This window comes from Hemicordylus capensis, chromosome 3, assembly GCF_027244095.1.
Source record: "Hemicordylus capensis ecotype Gifberg chromosome 3, rHemCap1.1.pri, whole genome shotgun sequence".
NCBI classification, from domain to species: domain Eukaryota; kingdom Metazoa; phylum Chordata; class Lepidosauria; order Squamata; family Cordylidae; genus Hemicordylus; species Hemicordylus capensis.
Window position 1 is genome coordinate 170,855,784 of NC_069659.1, and position 22,965 is coordinate 170,878,748.

At 42.1% G+C, this 22,965-nt stretch overlaps 1 protein-coding gene across 6 annotated transcripts in view; it reads left to right on the forward strand.

The window, feature by feature from the left end:
• DACH1 (dachshund family transcription factor 1) overlaps nucleotides 1-22,965 on the forward strand; it is a 553,005-nt gene that overhangs the window by 392,236 nt on the left and 137,804 nt on the right. For 5 of the 6 annotated variants that reach the window (XM_053307879.1, XM_053307882.1, XM_053307883.1 and 2 more), the window contains 2 exons: nucleotides 6,732-6,867; nucleotides 11,996-12,130. The exons of the other annotated variant lie outside the window; for it this stretch is intronic. In XM_053307879.1, coding sequence (XP_053163854.1) covers nucleotides 6,732-6,867; nucleotides 11,996-12,130 — 271 coding nt within the window. The remainder of the gene's footprint in view (nucleotides 1-6,731; nucleotides 6,868-11,995; nucleotides 12,131-22,965) is intronic. 6 annotated transcript variants of the gene reach the window in all.

Sequence of the window (22,965 nt, forward strand, 5' to 3'; positions counted from 1 at the left end):
TCTGGCAATTCCCAGCACCATCATTGTACAAAGCATGAATTAGGACTGTGCATGGAACCAGCTGGTCTGGTTTGGTTCGAGTCCGAACTAGACCTGAACCAGACTTGGCCAGTTTGGTCTGACACCCCCTTGAAATCCCCACCCCCAGTTCAGTTCAGTCTGGAGAGGTATTCACAATTTTTAATTTTTTTTTAATTTTTTTTACACTTACTCCCTCCAGGGGAGTTGTCCAAGGCAATAGGGTGTATGTGTCTGTGGAAGTTTGCCCCCCCCCCAGCCTCCCTTATTCCAGGAATCTGCTGGTTTTCGCCCCCCCCCCCGGTGCTGTGGCCATTTTGGAGGCTGTCACACCTGTGTAATAGGCCTCTGTGTGGCCTGGCATTTCCTTGCCTAGGATCCTCCATGACTTTTGCATCATTTTTTGCACCTTCTCCACCTTCACTAGTGGACAATTTGGGCTATGTGTTCCTATCTTTTGGACCTGACCATGGTTTTTTTTAAAGTCATTCTGAGTTTGTATACATGATTTTACTTGGGTGTTGTTGTTGTTGTTTTAGCAATTATTGTTTATTTTAATCATTCATTCTTTTGCATGATTGACTTTAAAATATTTTCAATTTTTCTAGAGATTCCTTGGTTTGGATTCTTTGGTGACTTTTCTGGTACAGGTGCTCTCATTATTTGTGTGGGTTCCATTTTTACCTGTAGGCACAAATATGGAAACTGAATAACAAATCCTCGCATCAATGGGAATTAGGTGGGTGGGTGGGTTAGGTTCCTTGAGCTTCATAAAGGTCCAAAAATCAGAAATAAAGCGAATAAAGAATAATACCTTGCTCTCCAAGTCTCCAGAAAGGTGTCTCAAATCCTGCGAATCCTCCAAATTTTTGATATTTCCCCAAAAAAATTAGCCGCAAAATTGCTCCATGCTGCAAAATGGTGGCCATAATTGACATTGCAAGTCATTTCTGAACACCCAGGAACCACAAATAGGTGAATTTTGCCTATTTTTAAAATCTTGGTATCTGTGACCCAACCGCAGATATGCGAAACTGCAGGTGCTGAGATATTGAGGGCCACCTGTATTTTTTAATCCATTCGTTTTCCCCATTTTCTTCCTTCCTGATTATTTCTCCCCAAATCACCATCAAATCAGATATCACATCCAAGAACACAGATTGCACAATTAAAAGCCAATTGTAGCACTGCTATGGCACAATCTAGATCCAAATCACAGTTCATAATCATTTTTACATAGAGTCCCACCAATCCACTATCAAATGACATAACATACTTACAATATGTCCACAGAATGATTGCTTTCTGCGATTGTCATGGTGCAAAATATTCATCCAAGAAACAAATTCTCATGGATCATACAGATTTTTTTCATAGATTGTCCCAGAATCAACCATAAAATTACACACCACACACATATCCATGGACAGTATCATGAAAATAAGGGATCCACAGTGCAAGGCTTCTGGAGGGAGGTTACTACACATATTAATTTGGTGATGGATTCATCTCTAGCACTGAGGGACCTGAATGCAGTACTAGGATATATCCCAGCAGACTGAGGACTAATCAAGTTCTAACAATGGCTGTGGAGAGGCTTACTGGTGGCCAAGAAAGTAATACTGTAGCACTGGAAATCTCCCACTCCCCCTAGGATTGAAGACTGGGAGCATGACTTGCTTGATTTAGTGGCACATGAAAAATGAGCCCTCATAAAAGTAAATAAACCAAAATGGTCAGAAATCTGGGCAACTTCAGTGACTTATTCTTAAAATGATAATCCTATTGCAAAGGTGTGTATTGCTTCCCCTCTCTCCTCCCCGCTTCTGCTTTCCTTTTCTCTCCTCACCCCTCTTCTTCTTTCCCTCTATCTCTCCTTTCTTTTCTAACCTCTTACCAGCTAGTGCAACACACAAAGGCTGGCTAGGGGAGGAAAGGTCAGGCTCAGGGCTGGGGGGTGGGGCAGGTGGGGGAAATGGGAAAGATGCTTGTAAAATACATAATGTCAAAAAAATCATTTTTTTAAAAAAAGGACGGAGGCATTGATCTTTATGGATCCCCTGAACTCAGTATAAAAATCCCAAGGATCCAAGCTTCAGATCCATGGCTGATGGAAGGCCATCAGGTGGCCACTCCTACAGACATGGAAGCCGTTCTGCTGCTTTTGCTGACTAGCGGCAGTGGAAGCAGTGTTCCAAAATCAACCCATTTACGGTGCCCTGATGCCCTTTGTCGCCATCAGTCTTATGTATCATATTGATATATGTTTTTAAACCATCACAGCATCAAAAAGCACTAGATCCATGATGTTTGCAGTATAGACACAGATGTGGTCTTTGATTTGGTGTTTATTTTGAGAGATGTTGCGAATTCAGCAGGATCCATTTAAATCCTGTCAAAGCTGGCTACGTTCAGTTCCCCACACATCTATGGAGCTCACAGGGTGGTGCCCATTTCCCACCAGTTTGGTCTGAGTGGAATTTTTAAAATAGGTTCATCTCCTGATACAAGGAACTAATATAAATAGCAAAAGATTATGCAAGCAGAAATGGAACTTGGTGGCTCCCACAATTTCTTTCTGTAACATAGGCTTCTAGATTGTGTATTTAAGTCAATCTGTTATATGGTAGTTGTCGAAAAGTCATGTGTGATTAACTAACTGAAAACATTTTAATTGACTTTTTAAAAATCAAGTTCTTTTAAAACATAAAGTCAATATTTTGCTAAATCCTTCCTTTTCCCCACAAAGACAAGGAGGAATGAATGACTTTCTCATATTGATATTCCACCACCATTAGTTTATTAGTATATCCTTTTTGGAAGAACAGAGTATTTCAATTTATTATTACTAGCATTTTCATTTTATATTGCAGTTGGTTTTGATAAAGACAAAAAATGGCAAGATATTGTATATTATTGATTGGTGGAATTGTGAAAAAAGACTATGAAGCAGAGAGTTGAGGAATTAAATTAATTACATTCCTACCTCTGCCTAGTTCAGTTGCATTTCGATTAAGGTTAAAGGATATTCCACAAATGAACTGATAAACTCAGTTTACAAAGCACTCTCTCATACACTTCATCCGTTTACATCTTATTATTTGACAATAATACAACTCATTATCTCCTTTGTTTCAATCATAATTGTGTTGTGTTGGCCTATGCATTTCTTATGCAGCCTCTATAGAATAATTTGTTTTATAAAGGCATACATAAATATGATAAACAAATTAAGCTCTTAAAATAAATTAATTTATTATGCAACTCTGTTCAAATCTTATATGCTCACTGGATTTTATTTTAATGAAGCCTTCAGAAGATAATACATGGCAAGCCAAACAGTAAAAAATATGTTTAAATGGAATGATTACATACATTTTGTTCACATCTGTAAAAAAGCTCTGTACTGGATTTTCTTAAATTTGTAGAAATAAATGTCCTGGGCTCTATGAACATGGGCTCTATGAACTATGAACATGCAAAAGATCAGGAAAAACTGCAATATGTTTCAAGATTAGTAATATATATTCAAGAAAAAATAAATGAGTTGATTAATAATAAAGATTAATAGTGCTTCATAAGAATGCTTAAAACTTCACAAGAAGGTTTTTTAAAAAGTCATTATATATTAAAAGTCCTCAGACATATGCTGGTTAGATTCTAGTTCTAGAATCATAAACATCCTCAAATATATGTGAGTTTGAGTCCTTACAAAGTCATACACATTTCAACGCTTTGGTCTTCCTCAGTGATTTTCCAGGTATTGTTCTCACGAGGACAGGCTCCTTCTAATCTAAACGAATTTTTACAATCTTTTCAAAGTCTCTTCCTCACTCTGTTGCACATCTTTCTTCTGTATGGTGCTGTGCCCTAAAAGTTAAAAACTCCAAGCCACTTTTCCATATATACTGGCTTAAAATTAAAAAATCCCATGTAGAGTTTGCCCAGTTTTTAACTTTGATTACAACTGAGCTTCTATTATGTTTTTAAATAAGTTCCACGCTTTCTGGAATCATTTTACCCTCCTGACTTTCCCTTTCAGCTTCCTTTTTACCAGTTCTCTCATTATTGAGAAGTTTCCTCTTCTGAAGTCCAGTGCATCTGTGTTGGACTTCCTTGACAATTCTCCACTCGCATGTAAACTGAATTGGATCACACTGTGTTCACTGTTCCCCAATGGTTCTGAAACTGTGACATCTCACACCAGATGTGGGTCACCACTCTGGATTGAGTTCAAAGTCAGCTTATCTCTGGTTGGTTCTGTGACTAACTGTTCTAAAGCACTTAGTCATTTAGCATGTCTAGAATTTGGCCTCTCTTTCATTACTTGAATGTGAATTTACCCTTAAGTCACCCATTATTTCTCTTTGTTTCTCTGTTTCTCTTTGACACCTCTCTGATTTACTTCTCCAAATTTAGGCCACTCTCAGTGTTTTGATCCAAAGGGCGATAGGACATCCCTAGTGACACATTTCCTTTCATTCCTACTATTGTCACCCATATTGCTTCTGAAGAGGACTTTGGTCTTCCTCGGTTTTCTAGCTTGTTTGAATCTATCCCAGCTTTAATATACAGTGCTACCCACCCCCAATCCTCTCCTCCCTCTCCCTTCTCTAGAGTTTCTATCCAGGAATAACTGTGTCCCACTGGTTTTCACCGTTTTACCAGGTTTCCATTATGCCCACTATATCTATGGTTTCATTAGCAACCAAGTACTCCAGCAATCCCATCTTCGCTCAGAGGCTTCTGGCATGGGTATATAGACACCTATACACTAAGTCTCTTACCTGGTGGTGTCGTGTTCTATCTCCCTTACCATCATTTGACCTTTTTTGGCCAGCTGCCATGTGTTTCCTTCTGCCCTACTCCTGGCTCTCCTCTGGCTCTTTCAGGTTTATCCAAAAGGACCCTCGCAACCTAGGGAATTTTGCTTGCCAGATCATATACCACCCAGCTCCTGTCAGTCCCAGGTATCCTTTTATAAGCTGCTCTGCAATATTTTTCATTTTAAGCACCAGCAGTATGGTTACATCTTGGTTCAAGTGGAGCCCATTCCTTTTGTACAGGCTTTGCTTGCCCCCAAATGTATCTCAGTGCCTTACAAATCTAAACCCCTCCTCCTGGCACCACTGACTCTACCACACATTGAGATTCCTCAGCTCCACCTGTCTCTCTGGCCCTGCATGTGGAACAGGTAGCACTTCAGAGAATGCTATCCTGGGGGTCCTGGACCTCGGTATGCTACCTAGCAGCCTAAATTTGACTTCTAGGACCTCCCGACTGCATTTCCCAACATCGTCGGTGCCAACATGCATCGTGACAGCTGCCCAGATGCAAACAGCCTAGCTAGATGCAACGTGACATCCACAACCTTCCCACCAGGCAGGCAAGTCACTGTGCTGTCTTCACACGGGTCACAGCCCCATCTCTCTATGCCCCTAATGATTGAGTCACTAACTACTAGGAGGCCCCCACCTCCTTAAAGAGTATCTTCTGTGCGAGAGGATATGGGTGCATCACCCATGGAAGGGTTCCCTGCTAAGAGAGTGTTTCCCTCTTCCTTAGACTGATGTCCTCCTTCCCTGAGAACTTCATTCTCCATGACAGCAGAAGCGCCATCTGCCTGGGAGTGGGATAACTCTGTCACATCCCTGAGGGTCTCATCCATACACCTCTCTGAACTCTTTGCACTGAGCGCACACCCAGGACTTCTGCCCCCTTTTACAGGCCTCCAAACCAGTTTGAAGGTTTGGCGGTTTGCCAGTTCAAAGGCAGGGGGTTACTTTTAAGAAGCAGGGAGTGTGCTCTTACCCCTACCCCTCCTGCTGCGTTACCCGGCTGGCATTGTGTTTAAAAATGGTCCTGCGGGGCGGCAGAGTACCTTCTTGCCACCCCAGTGTGCATTGGACTGGAAGTGCCTGGTGCATGTATGCACGTTGTATGTACACTGGGCACTTCTGATCCAATGCGCACCGGGGCGGCAAGGAGGTATGCTGCTGCCCCGCGCGATTGTTTTTAAACAGTGCTGGTGGGGGGAACCAGGGGGTGTTAGAGCACCATCCCTGCTTCTTAAAGGTAACATCACCACCCTGCCGAACTGGCCATTGCCGGTTCCATGCACAAGCTGAGTCACTCACCCTGAACTAATCCCCCACTCAGGCTAACTGCTCTATCAAACACACACACACAAACATAATTTTCCTAGAACATTATTAGTCCTAATAACCTTAGCTTGTCCTTTCCCCTTTGTTTTCTTGTTGATATATTGATATATTTATTTATTTCCTTGCTGTATTTCCTTGTTTGGTATCTTCTTTAGGAGAGAAATACAAAGCATGTTGCCTCCTCTGTCTTCATGTTTTGCTGGCAAACAGATCAAAACAGTATGTTTTCATTCTATAGAGAAGCTTGATCAGTTAGCACTTTGCCGGATTGTATACCTCACTTTTGCTGCTTTGCAATCCTCAAATTATCTAGAATGCTCCATCCATGGGCACATTACATTTCTATCATTTGTCCAGTGATATGAAGGATATCAGTGAGGATCAGAACACCTATTCATTTTTTTTTTAAATTAAAAATTATTTCAAGACTGTGGTATATGGGTGTAAAACACCTTCACTCAGCATCATAGGTCCAATGTATAAAAATAAGGAGATGCTGGAAAATATTGCTTTTACACTGCATATTTCTTTTTTTGGTGTGATGTGTAGGAACGAGTTCCAGACAGCCCTTCTCCAGCTCCATCTCTTGAAGAGGGCCGAAGGCCTGGCAGCCATCCATCATCTCATCGTAGCAGCAGTGTATCCAGCTCCCCTGCCCGAACTGAAAGTTCTTCAGACAGAATCCGTAGGTCACAATGTGTTTTATTTTACCATTTCAAATGTATTATCTGGTGAAAGCAGATCTTAATAGGCCTCATCTCAACTGATCTCAGATGCATCACATACTCAGTTTTTACTACCTATTTCTTAACATATTATCAAATATACAGTATTGCATTATGCTGCTCCAGTTCACAGAACTGTTGTTAAAACGTGGCTTGATGCATGAAATGTGAGTATGTGAATTATGGAGCTGTGCATGAGCAGAAACCATTCATGAGATTTGTTTCAGATTGAACATTCAGAGGTGAAGTCTGCACAACTTGCTTATTTATGCAGGATATTTGCAGGGGTTCTGTTCCACGGTACATATACTGTGACTATCCAGTCATTGCGGCAATGGGGAATTGGGGGTTAGGTTCCCAGTTGGGGGGGGGGATCGCTAAAACATTGAATGGGGGGATGTGGGGGGGAGCAACCTACCACACTTTGCTGCTCCCCCTGAGTCACGCTGTGCCCCAGAATGGCCTCAAATTGGCCAAAAATCACCAGGTTTTTTCTTTCTTTTTTTAAAAAAAGGGAACCATTTTGATGCTCCAAACACATCCGTGGATATTGAGGTTCAACTGTATATTTACTTATTCCTTTAGGCTATTTTTCTGCCAAAGGTCTTCCAAGCAGCATATAACCTAAGATTTTAAAAAATAAAAATAAAATCATCATTCAAAAATACTAAAATGTAAATAATTGGTTGACATGATGCAGCCCACTCGCCGTAATGCTCTACTCAAGGGCTGCTGGGGACTCATAAACAACCCCAGCACTATTCAAAAGCTGCAGTTGCACAAGCAGCACTACAGCAATTTCCCCCATTGCAGCAAATGGGGAAAATGTGACGACTACTACTTCTGATTATATACCGTTTTCCAGCAAAAGTTTCCAAAGTGGTTTATATGGAAAAATAAATAAATAAGTTATCTATCTATCTATCTATTATCTATGTTATATACTGCCTGATATAAACATCTCTAAGCAGTGTACCCAATCTAAATTACAATGTAAAAGTAAAAAACAAAGGCAGCCCTAAGGTGAGCATGTTACGATAGTTAAGTCTGGAGATTATTGAGGAAACTTATGACCTACCAAATGTAGTTTAACAGTCATAGATTATGAGCTGTTAAGCTTTTGATAATAGCCTCTTTGTTTTTGCAGTCCCACACAGGCAGCAAAAACAGTAGGTCTCCTGGGTGCTAACATATTATTAAACATTTGTATTTTGTTGCTATTTTATTTCATTGTGATCTTTGGCTAGTACAATTATAATTTCCTTGACCTATCTAGTTTTGTCCAGTTGTGTTATTCTGAAGCTGGACATCTAAATTCAACTTTTTCAGAAGGGCCAGTTTGAAATTTTTATCCGTTATAAATGTTGGTATATTTTCTCTTAATAAAGAGTAGTGATAGTCCTTTTCACATCATTACTTAGTTATTAGTTTGTTTCTTTATGTATGACTTGTGCCAAAATATTAGGACTACCATTTACATCCTGAATTTCCTCTAAGGTGTTCAAAGGAACATATATGATTCTTCTTTTTCCTGTCATTTATTATATGAGGTATGTCTGGCACAGGAAGAATAACTAACCTCCATGCTAATGAAGCAGTACTACAGACTAGGCATGTGCCCGAAATGTTTCGGAGGCCATTATGAAGGCCTCCAAAACATTTCGGCACTGGGAGTGGTTTTGGCGTTTCGGCGCCGGCGGGGGTAGCGCTTTAAGGGTGGGGGAGGGTGTACTCACCCCTCCCGCCACATTTCCCCCGCCGGTGCGTTGTTGTTTTTTAAGCCCCTCGGGACGGCAGCGCTCCTCCCTGCTGCCCCGTTTGCCCCGTCGGCCGGAAGTGGCCGGAAGTCACGAGTGCGCGTGCATCTGTTGCGTCCGTGCGCCCTTCTTCCGTGTGCGCGCACACGACAGGCACACGCACACTCACGACTTCCGGCCGATGGGGCAAACGGGGCAGCAGGGAGGAACGCTGCTGCCCCGAGGGGCTTTAAAAAAGCAACACTCCAGCATGGGAAATGCGGCGGGAGGGGTGAGTACACCCTCCACCGTCCTTAAAGCACTACCCCTCGCCGGCGCTGAAGATTTCCGTGCACATCCCTACTGCAGACATGTTGCACTAGTAAAAGGATGTTGCACGTGCTGGTTCTGCTAAGTCAAGAGTTTGGGTTCCAGACTACTGTTCACCAGTGCAACAGTGTGTGCTTGCACAATCTTTGGTGGGCCTCCTGACAGGAAACCTCTTCCTCACCCCAGTACGTTGCAAGGAATTATGCAAAATTATACACTACTCGTGTTTTGCAAGCAAGAGATTGTACAAATTGAATATCCTCTAAGCAACACAAGCTCCTTGAGTTTGTGTGTCTTGTGTGCATCTTTCTTGGTTGCAAAGACTGGTGCAGCATTAGAGTGAGTGTTAGCCTAGGTCTGTTAGCAAGCTTCATGGCTAAATGGGGATTTGAAACATCGTAGACTGACGTTTTCACTGCACTACACTGGCTCACAGTAGAGAGGTGGCTTAAAATATGGGATTCCAAAATATGTATACTGGCCCCTTCACCTTCTCCTGCAACATCATTTCTTAAGCAAGATGTTTTTGCCCTGGGGAAAGAGGTGGCTTCCTTCACATATTGGAAAAAAGCAGGTCTAACAAAACAAAAAAATTATGTTCCTAAACAAAAATAAAATATTTTCTCATCAAGAAATAAGGAACAAAACTAATGATCCTCTCCTCACCTCCCCTGGTTTGAACTTGCTCAAACTTAATTCAAGATGTGTTTCTAAAATCTCCTAGGACTAAGACTTTTTTTTTAAAAAGAGTATATATAGCACAACATTTTATAAGGATCTTCTTGCACAATTATACTCTTATTTTAATAGATGCACAAAAATCCATCTAAATCTTCTTATAGAGATACGTAGATGGAACAAGGACCTTGGTTCTCAAGTTCATTCATTCATTCGATTTCTATACCGCCCTTCCAAAAATGGCTCAGGGCGGTTTACACAGAAAAATCATAAATAAATAAGATGGAACCCTGTCCCCAAAGGGCTCACAATCTAAAAATAAACTTAAGACAGACACCAGCAACAGTCACTGGATGTACTGTGCTGGGGGTGGATAGGGCCAGTTACTCTCCCCCTGCTAAATAAAGAGAATCACCACGTTAAAAGGTGCCTCTTTGCCAAGTTAGCAGGGGATTAGGACTGGCTAGCATTTGGAACTCTTACTCCTTAAGATCTCACTCTCTGAACATTAAAGAAAAGGCTTATAAGATACTCACTTGCTGGCACCTTGCCCCAAATATGTTAGTTGCATCTAATTCGACCAGTCCTCAAAATCCTGGGAAAATGCAATAGAAAAGATGCCTTTTACCACCAATGGTGGACATACCCATTTATTTTAAAGTTCTGGATCAAGGTACATAATCACTGAAAAACTACTAAATGCTCACATTGATTTAAATCCTTTGTACTATCTTTTAGATCTACCTCCACGAACCCCACTTACCTCTTCACAGAAGAAACTTTTTACTCTTTTAACAATATCTGCCAAATTTGTAACAGGAACAAATTGGAAAACCAAGGGTCATATTTCAATTGAAAATGGTTTCATAGAATACGGCCCACCATGTTGATGGATAAGATTCCTCAATGTTGAACCCAGACACCTTGTACTATTATAATAAGTGGTTCTTCCTTAGAGAGAACCAGTACACGTTATATGTAGAGGTGGCATGTGATGTATTGAAAATATGGTGTTTATCTAAAAAAATAACAATATCGTTTTCAAAAGTTCCCACTTTTGTTATGCTAGCTCTAAAATTTTCAGAAGAGGGTTTTGATAGTAAAATGTAGTAGCAGGAAATTGAAATCTTTAGTTAATATAATACATCATGAGATGACATGCATTCTATACTCTGCATGTTTTCTGCATCTTTTTATATAGAGAGCAATGTATGGTAGACATTTTCAGTTTGGGAAATTAGTGATAGCAACTGCTTAGCAGATCAATGAATCTGAGACCCCATTGCATGCATTTACAACACTTATTTACTTATCAATTGTGTGAATGGCTTTTGAACATGTGAACTACTTTGAAAAATTTTGACCAACATCCTGACTTATGCAGCATTCATGTTGCATAAAGAAGCACTGGTGCTGCTGAAGAGTTCCCGACTTAACCACAGCACCACCAACCCTCACGTGGGTAAGGGGTGACTTTTGGCAGTTTCCTCTTTCCTTGTAAGTGCACTGTGCCACCAAAAAGTACCTCCCTGGGGGCTGTGCAATCCTCCGGGACATATTTTTGGGTGGAATAAGGCACACCATGGAATGGAGAATCTGGCGAAATTTGTCTGTGTGATCACCACTGATGAGTTAGTCGAATCCATCTGCAGCACACATGCAACTCATGTAGTACCCGTGCTGCATTAGTCAGGCTACTGGTCTATGTGTTTATATGACAGTTTTGTAGCTGGTGTTTGATCTGCAGTGGTTTTGTCAAATATGCAAGTCCTGCTGTTGTAGTCATCAGAAGGTCCTTATGTAAAAATTGAAGCTGTTTTGTTTCTTCTGTAAATAATATAATTTTAGTTCTTTGAAACACTGTCATTGAGAGAGGTGATCTTCATTAGAGGTGTGCGCGGAAACTGCATCTGCCGGTTCGAAGGTGGGGGGGGACATCTTTAAGGACGGGGGAGGGTGCGCTGTCACCTGCTGGCACCACCCACTGGCCTTGCCTGATCTGGCAGGGTGGCCAAGTAGCTCCTTCCTGCCTTGGTGCCTCCTCAGACCAGAAGTGGCAGGAAGTGCCTGGTGCGCGTGCATACACACGTGCACCGGGCACTTCTGGGCACTTCCGGCCCAAGGAGACACCGGGGTTTGGCCTAATTTAATATATTGGCCTAACCCAACATTGTGTCCAATGTAACGATGTTAGATGGATATCAGTATGATCTAACAGTGGCTCTTCACACTTGCTCAGTGACTTCTGCATGCATGTAGAAGCCATTCTGTTTCTCATAAATACTGTAGAATTTACTAGCATTAATATATTGTTTTTGGTTTCTTGTCTGTATGGTACTTGCAGCGGTCCATCAGAATGGCCTGTCCATGAACCAGATGTTGATGGGTTTGTCGCCAAATGTCTTACCTGGTCCAAAAGAAGGTGACCTGGCTGGCCATGATAGTGGACATGATTCAAAAAGAATGCACATGGAAAAAGGTAGACAAGTGCTTTAAATTATTGTTTTATTGCTTAAAAGAACTAAATATTATACTCCAGGTATCAGTAGCCAAGCAATGCTGTTCTTGGTGCTAGTTTTATGCTTGGTGAGGTACAACTGAAAACTTTATGGGAAACTGCAGTTCCATTTCTCTCCTATAATTTAACATAATGATGTCATTCATACAATCAAAAACTGTGTTCTACCCAGGTTTGGGAGCTGTGTGAGCTAGGGATGTGCACAGAACTAGCAGGGACAGGAGCGAGCACAATGTGCATGCTCACGTGCCTGGCACCCGCATGTGCACCAGGTACTTCCTGTTACTTCTGGCCAAAGAGGACATGGGGTGGCAGGGAGGTACGCTGCCGCTCTGATAGACATTTTTTAAATGGAGCACCAGCAGGGGAAACACAGTGGGAGGGGTAAGGGCACCCTCCCCCACCCTTAAAGGTATGCCCCCCCACCTTTGAACCGGCTGAACAGCCGGTCATTTGAACTGCTTCAGAGGCCCTTAAAAGGGTCTCTGAAACAGGTTTATGTACATCTCTAGTGTGAGCTTCCAGTTTTCGGTTGTGTGGAAGCAAGGTAGGAGGAAAACCTGGGTAGAAGTGATTGTGTAGAAGCAAGATAGGAGGAAAACCTGGGCAGCTTTTCCTCCTACCTTGCTGATATATAATCAGTTCTACCCAGGTTTTCCTCCTAGCTTGTTTCCACACAACTAAAATTGGGAGCTTACACAGATACTAAACCCGGGTGGAATGCAGTTTCTGATTGTGTGAATGACCTCAGTATCGTGTGTGTGTGTGTGTGTGTGTGTGTGTGTTTCCATGTGCATGCATGCATGCACAGTGGAAAAATTAAATTATAGAAATTATTTAATAATTGTGTTAGAAAGAGGATTAAAATGATTAAAATCTCACAATGTAAGGCAGATGAAAACTCTAGCCTTTATCTGCTCTACGTCTTATATGTCCAGATGCCTGTTCTTTAGGAGTATTTTACTTGGAAATTATTTTATGTAATTGGTGTGCGTCTGTAGTTTATCAGAGAAACAGTCACTTAAAGCCAGCCACTATGAGATAACTGTTGATGGTCCTGGGTATGGAAGGAAGAGAGGCTAAATTACTTTGCTCCTGCAACTGTTAGCAGTGTAAAATGAGACTGGCAGATATCATGTAATTTATTTTAAATTTGACCCACCATCTAACTGTAAATGTATGAGCTGGATTAATGTCTATTAGTGTTTCTATTGATTATTATGCCATCTTCTCATTTGCTTTAGGAAGACTTGTAAATGTTCTTCCCTTTTATGTAGGAAACATTAACCAATATCTTTATTTTTTAAAATTACAGAAGACTGTTTATGGAGGCTATAATTTTCTGTACATGATATATAGAGTTTAAGTCACCTCTATGGAACTGGAGATAATGAGATAATAGAAGTTCAACTCAAAGGCAACAGCTTGGTAGCAATGCAGGATGAAGCCATAATAGCAAGTGCTGCAGTACATCTGTATGGAATTGCTGCAGTAGTAAAGATTTTAAAACAGGACATATTTTGTGGCATAGTTTAATAGGGACAAAAGGTTCCCAGCTCTGTCCTATGTGCAACTACTGTGAGATGTGGAAGGCGAATTAAAATCTGGACACTTCCATTCTGGACAGGTGGCATCTTTAATAAGATTACACTAAAAATTAATGGGAACAACATTTCTTTTATATAAATCATTAATTTTGGTTCATTGCACACACAACCTGTTATGGCTTCTTGCATGCCCCCCACTTAGACCCTGCAAATGGCATTCGTGCTGAGAGTATGATATTACCAAACAGAGTTGCTTTTTAGGAAATGTTTCTGTTCTAGCTCTTTCAAGTTTATTGTGGGAAAATGCATGTCACCCTGTTAAAATCCAGTAGGCTACTAATGAAATCATTACACATTTTACATGATTTCCATTTAAAATAACTTTTTCCACTTTTTTTTTTAAAAAAGGAACTTGGTGGCAATTCTTAAAAGTGTCCCAGTTGCATGTAAACCAATGTTTACAGTTTTGAGCATAGCTAGTTAGTTGGTAAGGTCTGTCCTTATTGAAACTGCTGATCATTCTTTTTCTTAAGCAGTCATTGTTTAGGTCACAGCCTTCTCTTGTCCCCCTTCCTTCTCTCTCTCTCTCGCCTACTGAATTGGTTGTAAATATTCATGGGTTATCTAGATTTATAGGGTATACTAAATTAAAAATTGTTTTCTGTCATGACTGCATTTATCATATCTCCTGAGCCAGCCCTGTAACTTTTAGGCCAAGCTTACCTGTATTAAAACGAGCTATTTCACTTATGGATATTTACAGAGATAGTAATTATCTGTTTGCATCATTATGGACCTGCAGTTCAAATATGCAATTTTGTTTCTGACCACCTTTAATCATTCAAAATCATTAATCATTATTACAGGTGGATAAAAGAATGCAAACCAAATAGATCCAAGGGTTCATACTTTTGGATGGAAAATGCCTTGTCTGCATCACTTGTCTTTAAAAAACAACACAGAATTGTTGAACATTAGTCATTAAGCATTTGTGCATAACTCTGTTTTCTTCCAAGACACATTTGTGCTAATCCATCAATTGGAGCTAGAATGACTTTTAATAACTGCAATTGCAAGGCATTGGAAAAATTCCACCTCTTGAAGCAACCTCTCTTCTCTTTCTGCTCTTCCTCCCTCTTTAAATTCAAGTCCTCTAAGTTTCAGAAGAATGTTAATTTAAAATCTTTGGCATATTTTACAAGTTAAAGAATTTCAAGGTAATTAGCATATTAATGAATTCAAGGGTTGGGATAGGTGGAGACAAAACATGCTTTAGTCACCTGTGTGTCTATCAAGGCAGCACATTTCTTATGAGTTTTATAGAAGGATTTTACCAATTTAGAATTGTTTTTATCTAGTCACATTGAGTCAAAAATACCTCTAGGCGGTTATCCATCAAAGGGTTCTAGAAGTTTATTTGCTTTATTAGATCTTTGGTTAGTCCATTCTACTGGGATTAAGATGTAATCACAACACATTCTGCTTGACCAGTCTATGCAGTTGCTCGTACAGAGAAGAGCTGCAGGAGGACATGATGCCACATCTTTCAGCAGGGCTGTCTTTACCATTAGGAAGGGTTTGGTGGCAATCTTTAGGAGGCAGATTTTGGGATACTATTAAAAGAAGAAAAGTATCATTGTTTAATTAGTATATGTTCATCACCATAACCAGCACCACTGGAATATTCTGCCTTAGACCTTGGTCTCTTAAGATCATAAAAACAGACCTGCTGTTTCAAGCCCAAGGCCTATCTAGTCCAGCATCCTGTTTCACATAGTGGCACACCAGATGCTTCTGAGAAGCTCACAGGTAAAGGGTGAGGGCATGCCCTCTCTCTTGCTTTTGCTCCTGCAACTGGTATTTAAAGGCATCTTGCCTCTGAGGCTGGATGTGGCCTATAGCCACGAGGCTAGTAGCCATTGATAGACCTGACCTCCATGAATTTGTGTAAGCCTCTTTTAAAGCCATCCAAGCTAGTGGCCATATCCCGTGGTGGAGAATTCAATGGATTAGTTAGGCACTGTGTGAAAAAGTACTTCCTTTGTTGGTCCTAGATTTCCTGGTCTTCAGTTCCCCTGGTTATAGTGTTGTGAGAGAGGGAGAAGAATTTCTCTGTGTCTACTCTCTCTACACCATGCATAATTTTGTACACTTCTATCATGTCTCCCCACAGTTACCTCTTTTCCAAACTAAAATTCCCCAGATGCTGTAGCCTTGCCTAATAAGGAAGGTGCTCCAAGCCCCTGATCATCTTGATTGCCCTCTTCTGCACCTTTTCCAGTTCTACAGTGTCCTTCTTAAGATATCTTAAGTGGTTGACCAGAACTGTACACAGAACTCCAAATGTGGCTGGACCATAGATTTGTATAAGGGCATTATAATATTAGCATTTTTATTTTCAATCCCCTTTATCCCAGCCAATTAGCAGCACTTCAAATAATCAGCTACAGGATTTTGGGCAAGGGGAATTTATTAGAGCTGCAATTATTTATACTAGGGGAATGCATAAAAGCCCCATCCTTTCTCCTCTGACCCTGGAGTCTTGCTTCAGACGTTGAATGTTAAAGTTTATATTAGGCCTTCCTGAGCCAACACTGTGGATTGTGCTGCCCATGGGCTGCTAAAGCATCTTGGGTCATGATTTTGGTGAATATCCTACTATATTTAATTAGAAGTTAATTTTCCCAAAGAGTGATCCAAAGCCAAGCACAAACTATTGATCTCAAAGGATTTTTAATCATGCCCTTGTTCCCTTTACAGTTTCTGAATGAAAATTGCCTCCCTGCTTTTTTTTTAACTTTTCCAGGATCACCAAAAGCCACTTTAAAGGAGAAATCCTTGTTTTTTAGAAACTAAAAATTAAATACAACTTTGCAGATGGGACAGTTGGAACAATGGGTGCTACTTATATTCAAAACAAATTATCTAGCTTTCAGTAACTTTCAGTTACAATCGGTAACTTCAAAACAGTACATTAAAATCCTATAGGAAAGAAGACATATAGAGGTCATTCACACAATCAAAAACTGTGTTCTACCCAGGTTGGGAGCTGTGTGTGCTCCCAAATTCCAGATGCATGGAAGCAAGGTAGGAGGAGAACCTGGGTAAAAGTGATTGTGTGGAAGCAGATAGGAGGAAAAACTGGGTAGTTTTTCCTCCTACCTTGCTTCCACACAACCAAAAATTAGGAGCACACACAGCTCCCAAACCTGGGTAGAACACAGTTTTTGATTTTGTGAATTACCACACAGTGTATTACCTTCCAATGTTTCAGCAGTGGAAATAGGAGATGCTTGTTAGGGCCCCCTCTATTAGGGTCAATTCATGAGCCCCATGTCCTCTCTTATTACATGTAAGACAGTCTCCTGACTAGTAGTTCCATGAGAGGAAGATGTTGCACTTGGTTAAGGGAAGAGCAGTGATTCTTGCCAATCCCTACTTTGCTCTGCTGCTGTCTGAGCTCTGTATAAAATATAGTCTTGAGGTTCCTCCAACTCTTAGAGACATATCTGGACTGCACATAGAAGGAAAGTTTGGTGAAAAGATTAAGTGACACAGTAGACTGCACACCAGCAGGCTCTGGGCGGTGCACGACAAGTTAAAAAAATTAAATACAAACAAACACCATCTAAAACACACTGCTTGAAACAATATAAAAACAATTTTAAAACAGTTCAGAACCATTTAAAACCAATTAAAAACACTTTAAAACAATTTTAAAATCTTGGAAGGCTAGGCCAAACAAGTAAGTTTTTGGCAATCTCTTAAAGGCCAACAACAACCCTAAATTACAGATATCTGCTGGGAATGCATTCCATAGGTCAGGCACAGCTACAGAAAAGGCCCAGCTCTGAGACACCACCAGATGTACTAGGGGTAACTGGAGACGGACCTCTCCAGATGACCTAAATATGTGATGGGGATTATACATAGAAGGGAGGATCGGTGAAAAGATTCAGTTTGCATAACCACTAGTCTGGATCTATCTATCATTAAAAGTTCTTCACTGCCTGCTTTAAGATACATTATTTTACTCTGAAGCAGACTGTGCACAGCTGACATCAATGACAATAGGATGCTTGTTCCTCTGCTAAAGATGCACTACAAAAGCATAATTATCCCACATTATGTTATCAAGAAATTGTGTGTGTGTGTATATATGTATATGTATATGTATATGTATACACACACACACACACACACACACACAGTATATGTAAATATCACAGTTTCTGTATTGTGTGAAGTGTCAGGCTGTGTGTAGCTTAGTGTTCATGTGCATGCATTTACTTTCATATGTGACTTACACACAAAAAAATTTACCAAGGTATTCCTCAAAATGCAAAATAGGGACAAAATAGGTACAGTGGCTGATAGGGCTGGGTGACTTTTGATCAGAATCTTTGAAGATTTCTTGATATGGGCCATTTTGGAGGAGGTTGGAGAAGTTCCCAATCTGAACTTGGGGAACACATTCATTTTGGACTTCTCTGACTTCCTTCAGAAAAAAATCAGAGCTTTCCAAAGTTCTAAATGGCAGCGAGAGAGCCTGCGTTCGGGCTCTCTCTCTCTCTCTCTGCAATCACAGCTGGAGTGGACGGGAAATCTTCTGCCTTCTTTCATGCCTGCAGGTGCATATTTTTTTAAAAAGTTTTTTTTTTTTAGCCAATTTTTGGCTCACAAGCGGCTGATTAGGAACATAGGAAGCTGCCTTATACCAAATCAGATCATTGGTCCATCTAGCTCAGCATTGTCTACCCAGACTGGCAGCAGCTTTTCCAAGGTTGCAGACAGGAGTCTCTCTCAGCCCTATCTTGGGGATGCCAGGGAGATCTTTTCTGGGTTCCTCTCAGATTCTCTATCGTTACATAACTTCTCCTTAGATTATCTGGTGTTAGGTTAGGTTCACAGTGAGTAGCCTAGTTACTTTTAAATACTGATTGAAAGGTTGGCTGGAAAAATCCCCAAACCCAAGTCCTAACCCTACATTCTGAAGGGTCCAAAGGACCCCGAACCAACATTTGTGGGGTCAGATTAGATCGGGTTGGACCCTATTCCAACATATACGTTCATACCACAGTTCTAGTGTCTGACATGATTGAATGAGCCCCTGGTGGCGCAGTGGTAAAACTGCTGCCCTGTAACCAGAAGGTTACAAGTTCGATCCTGACCAGGGGCTCAAGGTTGACTCAGCCTTCCATCCTTCCAAGGTCAGTAAAATGAGTACCCAGAATGTTGGGGGCAATATGCTAAATCATTGTAAAGCGCTTAGAGAGCTCCGGCTATAAAGCGGGATATAAATGTAAGTGCTATTGCTATTGCTAATTATTCAGAGTAGTCCCATTGAAATTAAGCAATGCCTAATTTGTCTTTTAATTTCAATGGGACTACTCAGAGTTATTTCTTCATCCTGTTAGCCACTGATTTTTCAAGGGACAGGTACCAGAAATCAGGGACTGTTCCTTGGGAAATAGGAACAGCTGAAGAGTATGCAGGATCATGATGCTAATGTTCTGTTCCTTGTAATGTTGAAAATAAGTTTCAGTTTTGTTGCTGCAACATATGGCACCCTCAGATCCAATGAAGACAGAAAAAACTTAGCTGGAGTAAAATAGGGCCAATCTATTAACGAAGCCCAATTGAAATTCCTCCCACAAGTAATCGCTGTCTTGCATGACCGGAGCCCAGAATGGTGTACTACATACTTGAGTTTCTCTTTCACAACAACCCTGTGAAGTAGGTTAGGCTGAGAGAGAAGTGACTGGCCCAGAGTCATCCAGCTAGTTTCATGGCTGAATGCGGATTTGAACTCGGGTCTCCCCGGTCCTAGTCCAGCACTCTAACCACTACACCACGCTGGCTCTCTCAGTTGCAACAGGCGAGCCAACCTTATGGGACTAGGTCTCCTTTGCAGATGCAGGGGAGGGGGCTCGCCCTTTCCTGGAAGAGAGGGTGTTCCTGGGGCTGGTGCAGGGGCCCCTATGCCTAGCATAGGTGCTAAAGGGGTGCGGGCCCCCACAAATTGAACAGGCATGGCAAAAATGACAGGGGCAGTTGGAGCATGCTCCTGAAGACCCAAATTCCAAGCACAGCTGGCGGAACTGGCCCCCAGGCGCCTGTCCCCTAGTTGGCACTGTTGTGGACTTCACTATCAAGTGACCACTGTCCAAGTACTCACCGGTCACCAGTTTGTTGGGGGCCATAATCTGCAGCCAGAGCTGTGGTTGGTGGCAGTCCCACAAGAGGGCGGGGTTCAGCACTGTAAATTCCTCATCACAACAGGCCCAAGTAGACCTGCTAAACTCCGAGAATGCATGATAGGTAATGTTGAGATATTTAACCATGAATGCTCCCCACCCTGGCTGTTCCTGCAGTACCACCCTATGTATACCGTGGCACCAACCAACCAGCCACTTTGAACAGTTGCAGTCCAACACTTGGCGCCTGAATTTCTCCCTCTCCCTATTGTCTGCCTTGTCCCCATCCCTGGCCTCCATTTTGCGGAACAACGAAAAAATATCCACATACTAATCCTTTTGTGGACAGCAGCAAGTGGTCCCCAAGGGGCAAGGACACATCCCCATCAGGGTAGTGTTCAATCTTCTTGTTAGTAGCTGCTGACACCCTTCCACCGACCTCCAGCTCAGGGCCTGCGCCCCCTGCCTTTTTGCAACCCCACTTTTGTTCCCATGGAGTCAGCTGCTGCAGCACCATCAGAGCTACCTTCTTTTCAGGCTCCCCAGACCACCCATGTGCCACTGGTGTGCCCACCCAGGCGGGGGAGCAGAACCCTGGGCCCACCAGCCACACTGCCCCCCCCAGACATTAGCCACATGGGGGATAGCCCGAACCCCATTCCAACTCACCAAAGGATCCCACATCAGCATCCATTGTGTTTGGACAGGGAGCCTCCACTGGCCTGGCAGGTTCTGCTGTCTCAGCCTCCTCCCCAGTCCCTTTTTCCAGCATGTCAAGCCTCACCTCAATCGACTGCAAGATTTCCAGCTGTTTGTTAACCCAAGTCCCAGCCTTCCTGGAGCCCCCTTTTGTGCCCATTTTGGAACTCTCACTGGGGGGGCCTGCCTACTGATCTCCAGTGCCTTGAGGCGGGACAAGATCCATACCATGACAAGCTGCCCCTCGACCTCAGAAGAGGAGGAAGCCTTGGGATCTCTGGGCCGAGGCACTGCCCACTTAGGAGTGGGAGTCTTCCCCTTGCCTTTAGCCTCGTCCGGCTCTTTCTTTGATGACATACTGGCTGTATTAACTGCCCCCCTGATGTAGCCACAATCAACTGTTCTTAATCAAATAAATAAATACAAAGCCCTCCCACTGAATAACTGGATGCCCCAATTACAATTAAAAGTGAATGAATGAAGAATGACCCCAATTAATGAAATAAGAATGCCCCCGCTTAATGCATTAAATCAATGCAAAGCCCAATTAATGAAACAAGAATGCCCCCTGCATAATGAATTAAATCAGTGTAAAGCCCAATTAATGAATTACGAATGTCCCCGCTTAATGAATGAATGCAAATGCCAATTAAATGCCCCCGATTAAAACATCAAGAACACCCTCAAATCCAAAATACACCACAACCAATAAATTAAGGATCTTCACCCCAATAAACCGAGGGAGGGGAGTCAGCAGCTGCTCAGCAGAGGTGAAACGCCCCTAGCAGGCCACGTTCATGGCTGGGGCCTGGCACCCCACGCAAGGGGAGAACAAGCCCGACGGTGCGGCCCACCTTGCCCGTAGCTGGAGCCGGGCAGCAACCCAGACAGCAGAGGAAGGGAGGGGATATGCTTTCACCCAGGGCCTTTGAGCCCTGCTGCTTGCTGCCACTCCTGTACACGCCACCACTTGCCCAGCTGTCATGCTCGCCCTGCTGTTGCTCCCTCCCTTTAGCCCTGATGCTGCAGGTGATGGCTCCACTGCAGCATCTTGGCCGCCCAGTCCCGGCCTGTCCACTGGGTGCTATGGATTGCTCTCGGCAGCAATCCTCCCTGGAGGCAAGATGGCAGCACCATGTCTGCCTCATGTGCGAGTGGCACAACCCCGCACCCCTCCTCATCGCACTGGCTTGGCGGCCAGGACCGGGAGTTTAGAAATTGCTGCAAATCAATAAAACAATGAGCATTGGTCCTTTAGTCATTTTCCATCCCTCTTCCATATTTTTACAGGGATATTATATTTAATAGGGCATCAGATCAGACCCTGCTAACTGAGCAAAGAGGCAGCATTTAAAGTGGTCGTTGTCTTGTATTTAGTAGGGGGAGAGCAACTGTCTCTGCAATAAAATATTCACAAATGTCAAACAACTGATGTTCCAAACCAGGAGGTGTTTACCCCCGCTCTCAAAATCTTCTGGCTAAGTGGATTTCCACCCCCACCCTCACTAAACTTTCTCGACAACCTATACTAAGTTGTTGTTTGTCAACAATACTCACCATTCAGATGCACCTTATCATAGATTTCAGTTTTAAAATTCAATACAAATTCTCTTTCTTTACATAGACAAGACCTTATATGCGTCTAGAGAGGCACAATCAAATTCTACATAGCCAAATCAGAATATGTCCTATAAGTTAAAAATATGCATAAATACATCAAAAGAGCGGGAAACCTCTTTCAATGTCTCTTATCTTTGTACTCAGCCAGTACCCTCTTCCATTTCTTCTACGTGTTGTGTGTGTGTATTAAAAATCATCATCATCGTTGTTGTTATTATGTATGTATGTATGCATGTATGTATGTATTTTCTATTGTGATCTCTCCAAAGCCCTACAGTAAATGGAATATTCTGGTATGCATATAATTTTACTCAGTGACTGAAGACAATATTAATAGTAGAATGGCTTCAGCAATAGCTTTGGAGCTTATTTGTATTAAAAAGTGCCTAGTCTTATTTGTATTAAAAAGTCAGCTCATAAGTCAGCTTATGAGTGCTTGTTAGTGATTATTTTAATTGGTGTATCTGCTGATCGAGCTTCTGGAAAAGAATCCTCTAGTTACTTGATGTGTGAGCACTATAAGATCTTCCCCTTAGGGGATAGAGCCACTCTGGGAAGAGCAGAAGGTTCCAGGTTCCCTCTCTGGCATCTCCAAGATAGGGCTGAGAGCTATTCCTGCCTGCAACCTTGGAGAAGTTGCTGCCAGTCTATGAAGACAATACTGAGCTAGATAGACCAATGGCCTGACTCAGTATATGGCAGCTTCCTGTGGTCCTAAGTATGCCCCACCTAG